This window comes from Drosophila subpulchrella, chromosome 3L, assembly GCF_014743375.2.
Source record: "Drosophila subpulchrella strain 33 F10 #4 breed RU33 chromosome 3L, RU_Dsub_v1.1 Primary Assembly, whole genome shotgun sequence".
Taxonomy (NCBI): domain Eukaryota; kingdom Metazoa; phylum Arthropoda; class Insecta; order Diptera; family Drosophilidae; genus Drosophila; species Drosophila subpulchrella.
In genome coordinates, this window is record NC_050612.1 from 7,443,969 (window position 1) to 7,452,461 (window position 8,493).

Genomic DNA, 8,493 nt, shown 5'->3' on the forward strand with positions numbered 1-8,493 from the left:
CCCAGGAGAATTTGTATGCAATCCGATAAGGTTTTATTTCCAAAAGAGTTTTTTCAAAAACCCTCAAGTCATGTGTCGCATTATATCCAAAAATGTATACTAAAATTGTGGTGGCAGGAAAAGGTGCCAGACGTGGCAAATGGGCCAATAAGTTTACTGCCCCAACCTTAGGAGGAGAAAGTTTCAGCACTGCTGGCTCAACAAGTTCGCAAAAAGGAACCGAAGGATAAAGACGGTCTACTGACGAATTATACAATAATCAGTTCGTTGTAAAGCTGTATAGGCCCATTTTTAGAGATTTGTTCTAAAAATTGTACACATATCCTTAAATCGAATTAAATTATATATTTTAAATCATTTTTCTTTTAATCAAAGGCATCTTAAAAGAAAACGTTACATTTTTGAAAGTGGGAACAGTTCGGTGTCGACTGAGCCCTAGAGATGAGTCAACCGATATGTTTATAATGAGAACAGCTGGTTCTTGTCTTCCACAGTTGCATATCTAGCTACAAAACGGCCATCTCTAGCAAGCACATTTTGCATTTGATTAGTTTTCCATTAAATTATTGTGATTTTCCAACGTTTTCGCCGGGGAAATGTACGAACTAAAGACCCTGCTGCCGCAATTCGACATCAAGCTGCCCACCTGCATGTATCCCCTGAAGAATGTGAGCCTGGCGGCGGATTCCCTGGCCAGTGGCTCCTCCACATCCACACCCGCGTCCACATCATCATGCGTAAGTTGATTGCCAGGCCAGTGAGAAGTTGGTCGGGATCGCAAGGACAGTTAAAGAAAACGTATGTCAACAACGCCACATCCATTCCATTCCCGCATGTGTGATCCCTGCCAGAAATCGGAGGCCAGCGGGATCAGCAAAACAAGCCGAAACGCAGCCACATGTGCACTTGATTTGGACTCTTTAGGCCGACAAATACAGCAACTGCTAAAGGTTAAGACCACCAAACTAAAATACGAAATTCTATTTATAAACCACCGACTAACCAAAGAAACAAAAAAACAGAAATATGTATAATGCATCCACGCTCCGTTTTCCGTTGCTTGCTCTCTGTTCTTGTGGCCTTGGCCAATGGATTGTGGTGGTGTGTCCTCTAAACATATCCTTTTTTATCATCTTATCTTGTAGGACGACACGGCTTCGGTGGCTGCCCGCCAAGAGAAGGTGCTCAAGCAGCTGGAGGACCTCAAGGCGCAACTGGGACAGATCCGGGCCGGACTCGGAGTTTGTGGCAAGACCTTCCAGCACACGACTGCCTTCCAGAATGGAGGCTTAAAGGAGGTACGACCTGCCCTTAAAGAAAATTATTCATTACAATTTAAATGCAGCTTAATTAAATATTAAGAAGATGATGCAATTTGGTCATATCATTTCTCATATCGTAGTTCGAAAATAACAGTTTTATAACGATTGCGAAATCCCAAACCCTGAAAAGCAGAGTCTTAACGTTTAAAAATTAATCAATTAATAAATTATACTTCCTAAAAATGTATTTAGTATCTCCAAAAATTGTTAAATACCTCCTTTAAAAAATTGCACAGATCAAATACAAATTGTATCATCTAAAATGTTTATCCAATTAGGTTCCCCTGCAAGATGTTGTTATCAATGGACATCCCAACTTCATCCCCTATGCCTTGTTGGCCTTGAAAAACGCTTGGAGGGATCTGTACACGATTGATGTCAAGACCTTCACGCACTCCACTATGGCCGATATTGGACCAGCCGCTCGGGAATTCGAAGCTAACTTGGCTAAAGTTCCAGTTAACCCGGCTCTGCCGAAGATCAATGTTACGCTCATTTGGAAGAACTGTAAGTATTTGATCAGATTTCATTTCATTTAAACGTTTTTTATAATGGTTTCTAACAAAATCTAAATATTTTTAAATACATTATTATTAATAACAATAATAATTTAATAATTAAATATCTTCCTAACCTCTGCATCAAAATAATAACGATTATGCAACACTCCACAGGCGAACACACCGAAATGATCAGCTCGCCCACGATGTACGTACCCATCTACGGAGAGGTGAACATCATCAGGTACCTGGGTCGAGTGGGTCCCGCCGAATACCGATACGAGGGCTCGCCCCTGTGCAATGAGATCGACCTCGTCCTGGACATTTGCTACCAACTGCTGCGCTGCAACACCCACAAAACGCAGGTGGCCATGGTGCGCCTGCTGGACAAGCGGCTGCAGCAGCAGCAGTATTTCGGCGGCTCCCAGATGTCGGTGGCCGATATCGGTGTCTACAGCTCACTGATACGAATGCCCGGAGTAACCGATAAGGACCTGACGCCAGCGCTTTTGGCTTGGCGAAAACGGGCGAAGCTCGTGGCTCAAATTTAAAAACCTTAAACGACAAAGGCGAACAAATAAATTATACAAATAAATCTAATGGATTGGATGTTTTATATTTAATCGATCTACTTTTCATCCACCAGTTAATTTTTCACAATCCCAGCATTTTTAAAGACCATTGCTTTTTTCGGTAATTTTATTTGGCTTATTTATCTTTGTTGCAATTATGTTACTGTTTATACAATGCGGTTCTCCGTTTCTATATTGCAATTGTTGGTTTATAACTTACTCTGTCAATTTTGCACTTAAAAATGGCTTAATCGCTAGGTTCCATATTTGCTTTTATTCTTGAAATCCATTGATTGTTCACTATGTGTATGTTATGCGGTTGTTCGCCTTGATGCTCTGTGTCAGTGTGTACGATAGGATGTCGTGTCTCGAGTTGGGACATTTGTTGTTCGTTTTCGTTCATAAAAATGTGTGTATGTATATTTTTAAACATTAATTTATTCCTAGTACATATGCTGTATATATCGTGTATATTGATAATCAGTTTCTGGTTGAGTTTCATGTGTGTTCGGTTTGAATCATGTTGTTTCTGTGTTATTAGCTGCATAAAAGGATTTGGAGAAGTCCCTGAACTATATTAATTGCATTCCACAGGCTGGAAATTGAGTTAGCCCTTCTATACCAATAGCTTATACGAATCATCTTAGTTATCAAAGTAAAATCGAGTAGGTAAAATCAGCTTAGGACCATGGTTTCAACTACCCTCGTATAAACTAGGTAAATAATTGTGTTCTCAGTTGTTCGGTTTAGTTTTGAAACGTTTATAATTAGCATTAATCATAGTAATAATGTTGGAGAAATGAAAAGGCGGTGGCTCGCCGCCTAGGGCAGGAGTGGGAGGAAGAGATGACGCGACCCCGGCCTGGCTGCATTATGTGGTCTCGCCCTTGCCGCTGTCGTCGGCGGACTCGGCATCGTCCGCACCGGCGGCGGCCGCCTCCCTGCCCAGCCCGTTGTTCTTGCACTTGCTGCTGCCGCCATTATTTTTGCTAATCGACGCCGTGGCACTGTCCTCATCCTCGTCCTCATCCTCATCGTCGTCGTCCTCATCGAAGTCATCATCAGAGGGCAGATCGTCCTCCGTCTCCAGATCGAAGTCATCATCGTAGAAATTGGCATCCAGGCCAGATTCCGTTGTGGGCTTGCGCGTGGGCTTCAGGCAATAGTCCTCCAGCGTCATCGGCACCACAATGCCCTCCCGCTTGGCCTCGGCATTGGCCGCCAAGGCCTGTTTGCGTATGATGTTAGGATACTCATTGTCCTTACCCTGAAATTAGTATGTCCTTATTAAAGAGCAAATTAGCGGGGTAAATGCCTAGTATGCGGACTTTCAGCGAGGCGTATGTATTGGACTGTTGTTTCTTAACAAAGGGATTTCAAGTTTAATCAATTGCTTTAATTTAAGGTCGCTTTCATGATTGCAAGTCCGCATACTAGGCATTTACTTCGACCAGAAGAGCCAGTCTCACCTGTGAGTCCCGCCATCGGCGGTACATGACCGAGGCGTCCACATTCGCCGGCGAGAATGTGTTGGGCTCGTTGAGCAGCGAGATGACCGACAGCAGGATGGTGCGCACGTTCTGCGTGGGATTCCAGCGCTCGCAGGGCAGCTCCCCGCTCTGCGGATCGTCCACCGGCGGATGCAGTATGGATATGCACAGATCCCCGTTCTCGTAGACATTCGGATGCCAGACCTTGGTCAGGAAGCGTATGGATGGCGGTGAGTACGGGTAGTCGTGCGGGAACTTCATGTGCGCCTTGAAGTAGCCGCCCTGATAGAGGGTGTCCGGTGGCCCGAAGATGGCCACCTCCCATTCGAACAGATTGTCGTCGTTGATCAGCTTGACGCGGAATCCCTCCACCGGCTCCTCTTGCAACGACTTGTACTCCATGGCCAGGGCCCGGACCGCCGAGCTGCTGGGCGTGGTCGTGGGGGTGGCTCCGCTGGTAGACAGGGATCCTGAGCCCGCCATCATTGTGGAGGACGATGTCGCATGCTGCGATGTGGAGGCGGCGGTGGTCATTTGTTCACCCACTTGCAGTTGTCGCCGTGCTCTGTTGGTGAAAAAGTTTTCCGAACGTCGAAACATGTCAGTATTTTGTGTGCTTGTGTTCCGGGGGGGTTAATATGTATGTGTGGCTGCAAGAATGGCTGCTATTTCTGTGCCCGCGAGTGTGTCTATGTGCAGGGTCAATATCTTGCTGCCTGCTGATGAATTCAAGGTGAGCACGTCACAAAAGCGATGACTGTTCGACTGCTTTGGATACTGGGGGAAACTGCAAAATTTCGTCCAATTTCTGGTCAAGTTGTGTGTGGTACAAAAAAAAACTTCTATATTTGACGTTTTCAAAATGGAAAAACTATTTTTGCTCTTGACGTTACTCCTGATTTTGTTGTTGTTACTTTCGCAGCAGACAACACAGAACCAATTACCGATTGCCAGCGGAAATGTGTGTGGAAAAGGGTTATCTACATCCCAGGGTCGACTTTGGGACTATACCTACTTGTTTAGCCAAGAGTTTTTGACGATTTTAATGCGTTTTTTATGCTTTTTGTTATTGTTGTTTGACTTGCAACAATTTCACTTTACAAAACAAAAACCAGGGTGGCATTATCTGAACCAGGGGTGGCAACGTCTGCAGCGGAGTCTGCCGCTGAGAAGGTGACGCGCATGTTCTCTGAGGGGCAGCAAAGCGAGCGAGTGTGACGTCACGAACGGCAGATTTCAAGGGGTATATTTTAAATGTTGGTAACTAAACATAAGATTTCTTGATTTACTTGAATTATCAAGTTTTCCAGAAGGAATTACCTTTTTTTAATTCAAGCTGTTTATCTTTTACTTTCTTCTGTTTTGTGTGTTTTTCTTGCTGATTCTGTAAGGTTTTGCTGTACCACCTTCTGGTTCCTGCATGTTGCAAAGAGTGATTTCGAATATTTAAAATTATGTTATTATATAAATTTGCGTATTCATCTTTCTAAAGCTTGGTAATGATATTGCCAATTCCAATGTAAGCTTATTTTGTCTAAAAATTATCTTTTAACATGCAGAAGACCCACATAGTTCAGGAAATTTTTCAATATTGCCTTTTTGGTTTAGGCTGCTCTCCTGTTTTGAAATATCTCATTGTTTTTAATGTCAAATTCTTATATTTATGATAAATAAAATTATTAAATTTAAAGAATACTTTTTTAAATAAGGAGTCAAGCAACAATCAGATGTTGCAAAATAACCATTTGATTTAAAATAAATTGGAAATCGCTACGCAGCCAGATTCACACAAGAAAATAAATTGTTATATGGGCAAATCCGAAAAATGGTCAACCAGGACCAAAACAAAAAAGTCTTCAAAATCATACAATTTTTTTGCGTATTTTTACAAATCAATGGCCATATTTTCATAATACAGTGGAACCAAAGCATATTTCATTTGTTTTGTTGAAGAAATTTCCCTGAAAACTGAAAAATTCCCTTTTTTCATTTTTAGCTACTTTTAAAGGCATTTTTATGATTAATTATTTCGCAAGGAAAACATATGATTTGTTTGAACTTTTTCTACCAAATCTCTTTATTGCAAAATAAGAAGATAAAAATCCAATGAGGGCAAAAAAATGTTCAATTAACTGTTAATAAAAGAAGAAGAAGAGACTCGAAGTAAAGGTACATGAATCCATTTTAAAAGTAAAGTTATTGCTTTAGAATATTCCGTCCCAATTCGCATATATTTGCATTTTACTAGATTAAGCCAAAGTCGACTTCCATTTTGTGTACGTTCGGGACCGCATGTTTTTGCCAATATTATGAAAATGATAGCTCAATAAATCCCATTATTTACACTAAGCTTAGAGCTAACAAAGTCCTATCGAATAGCAAAAAAAATTCAGAAAACGTTTATTTTCTATTTTTTATTTGCACTAATTGCGTACGAACGTACGTTCGCGACCCCTGGAAATGCCCGTATACAATTATTTTATTATTTAAATTTTTTTCTTAATAGCTAAAATTATTTTTCAAAGAATAAATTTGATTTCCTTCGCTCCTGTAACATTTCCACCGCATTCTTTTAATACTAAATTTTCCTTCGTGACTATTCCAATGAAATCCACTCGGTCCCTTTTGATCGGAGGTTCACTTACATACATAAAAAAATAAAAATATTATTATTTTTTTAACTTTTAACGTATAACAATAGATATTACCATAGACGTTCTGCCTCTTCATGCAATATTCTTTGGCGCTGACAAAGATAAGTTTAACTACTTTTTAGCGCGAATTCGGTTTGCTTGTTGTTCTTTTTCTTCACCTAATTGCATTGTACGGCGTTGCCCAATTGGCAGATTAAGAACTACATAAAAAAAGATTTCTAAGACGCTGGATTCGGGCAGAGTACAAGGTACTCATAAGTTTTACAATAATTTAAAGGTATTAAAGCCTTGCAAATTATTTAATTCCAAAAAAGAAGTCAAATTAATATATTTTTTATTAGCAGCAATGCAACTGTAAGAAACATTAGTGATGTGGATGCCCCTATAGTCGATCCATGGCTAATTCTATTGATGTTTGCAGCGGCGCAGACGCGTCCTTCCATTTGACCCATGATTCTTAGTCTAGGGAGATATTTTTTGCACTACAAGCACCTATTTCTATTTATGTGTAATATCCAACTTTTCATCATGGCATCTATAAGACTGAGAAGGAGGCCCGGAAGTTATCCAACTAAATCATTTCGGCCATGGGGTCGTCGTCGTTGAATGTCCATCTTAGAAGACCATTTCATCGTGGATGATTATTAGCATATATTATAAACTACAATTTAAAGTTAATTATCTTTTAAATTTAAATCTAATTTTTTTAAATTTTAAGGTTTAAGTTTATAACACAAGCAGGCCAGTTCTTATTCTCATTTCTCGAGAATTTACTTCGAACTCGATTAAATTATTCGAAAAAGAGAACCGGTTCAGCTAATATATTTATATTTTTTTAATTTTTTATTATACTGTAAAAAAAGTTGCAAGGGCCATGATCAGGTCATTCGCATTTCACTTCGATTAAGAATGGAGTGGAAATCAAATTTAAAATTACAACATGTATCTATTAATGATCGTGTGTGCAGGAGGCATTTAAAGCCTGGGTGCCTTAGTCATTCAAAATCAAAACCACGCTTTTTTAACGTTAAAATCGATAAGATGAAGAGTGAGGCGGAGGCGTAGGGATGCATACATACAGTTGCGGCAACAATAATAGCACCAATGTGTAGGCAATTCTTCTTTGAGCTACTAAATGGTCATTTTTTGCAATATTTTTATTCTGTTTGTAAGGGTAAGTAGGGTTACATATCTACTAACTAAAACAAAAGTGGTTACGCCCACAATGCGGATGGTTTTTAAAACTTCGATACATTTATCATAAAAGTAGCAAAATTATGCGGCAACAAAAATAGCACTATTAACGGTTTTCGTCTTAAAACTTCATTTGCTCAGATTTTTTGGATGTTTTTCGTTTTGTTATATTAAGAATAAGTACTACTAAGTGAATTGGTAAAATAATGAATAAAATAGTGTTCCCAATGGGTGATTAAGCGCACTGTAATGGTACAAATAGAAGGACATTCAAAAAGCCAATTTATAAAGGCAATGCAAAAGATAAGTTTAGTTGAATCGTCGAATTCTTTAAAATAATGATTTGTAGTTACCTAAAACAAGAACACAAAAGAATAGCACGCAGTGCGAAAGCCGCAATGACCCCATAACTGTAAAAAAGTCATGCGCATGAATGCAAGTAGGACCCGTTTAAGCCGCCTATGAAGTTGCATTTTTTTTTTTTATTATTTGTAAGTACATAAAAAGTTGGATATAATGTACATAAACAAAAATGATGCGCTTGACGTCCAAAAAAAAAATCTCCCTAGACTGCAGAGCATGGGTGAATTTGAAGTACGAGTCTTAAATAAGGCCCACAATTAAAGGGAAACTCTTTTATGGTCTGGCGGCGGAAAATTGCTTATGTTTAGATGAAAAAGGCTTAAAATACACCTCAGATAACCTACAAATCAAAAATTGAGTTCCCAATTCACATTTGCAAAGAATAATAATGGTGAAGC

The 8,493-nt window shown here is 39.6% G+C and overlaps 2 protein-coding genes across 6 annotated transcripts; one reads left to right on the top strand and one right to left on the bottom strand.

Annotated features, from left to right (window-relative positions):
* Positions 1-494: 494 nt before the first annotated feature.
* On the top strand, positions 495-2,422 carry LOC119553248 (probable aminoacyl tRNA synthase complex-interacting multifunctional protein 2). Of its 2 annotated transcripts, XM_037863524.1 has the most exons (5): positions 495-737; positions 852-950; positions 1,146-1,298; positions 1,601-1,829; positions 1,997-2,422. In XM_037863524.1, the coding sequence occupies exons 1-5, from the start codon at positions 597-599 to the stop codon at positions 2,371-2,373; spliced, it is 999 nt and encodes a 332-aa protein (XP_037719452.1). In that variant the 5' UTR covers positions 495-596; the 3' UTR covers positions 2,374-2,422. The 2 variants fall into 2 exon arrangements, with proteins under 2 accessions (XP_037719452.1, XP_037719453.1); XM_037863525.1 differs by lacking the exon at positions 852-950 and having other exon boundaries at positions 497-737.
* A 694-nt stretch (positions 2,423-3,116) lies between these two features.
* LOC119554711 (ubiquitin-conjugating enzyme E2 R2) lies at positions 3,117-5,046 on the bottom strand. Of its 4 annotated transcripts, none has more exons than XM_037865724.1 (3): positions 4,900-5,046; positions 3,864-4,449; positions 3,117-3,661 (listed from the first exon to the last, which is right to left on the bottom strand). In XM_037865724.1, exons 2-3 carry the CDS (start codon positions 4,416-4,418, stop codon positions 3,266-3,268), a joined length of 951 nt encoding a protein of 316 aa, XP_037721652.1. In that variant the 5' UTR covers positions 4,419-4,449; positions 4,900-5,046; the 3' UTR covers positions 3,117-3,265. The 4 variants fall into 4 exon arrangements, with proteins under 4 accessions (XP_037721652.1, XP_037721653.1, XP_037721650.1 ...); XM_037865725.1 differs by having other exon boundaries at positions 4,896-4,913; XM_037865722.1 differs by lacking the exon at positions 4,900-5,046 and having other exon boundaries at positions 3,864-4,735.
* Between the last annotated feature and the right edge of the window lie 3,447 nt (positions 5,047-8,493).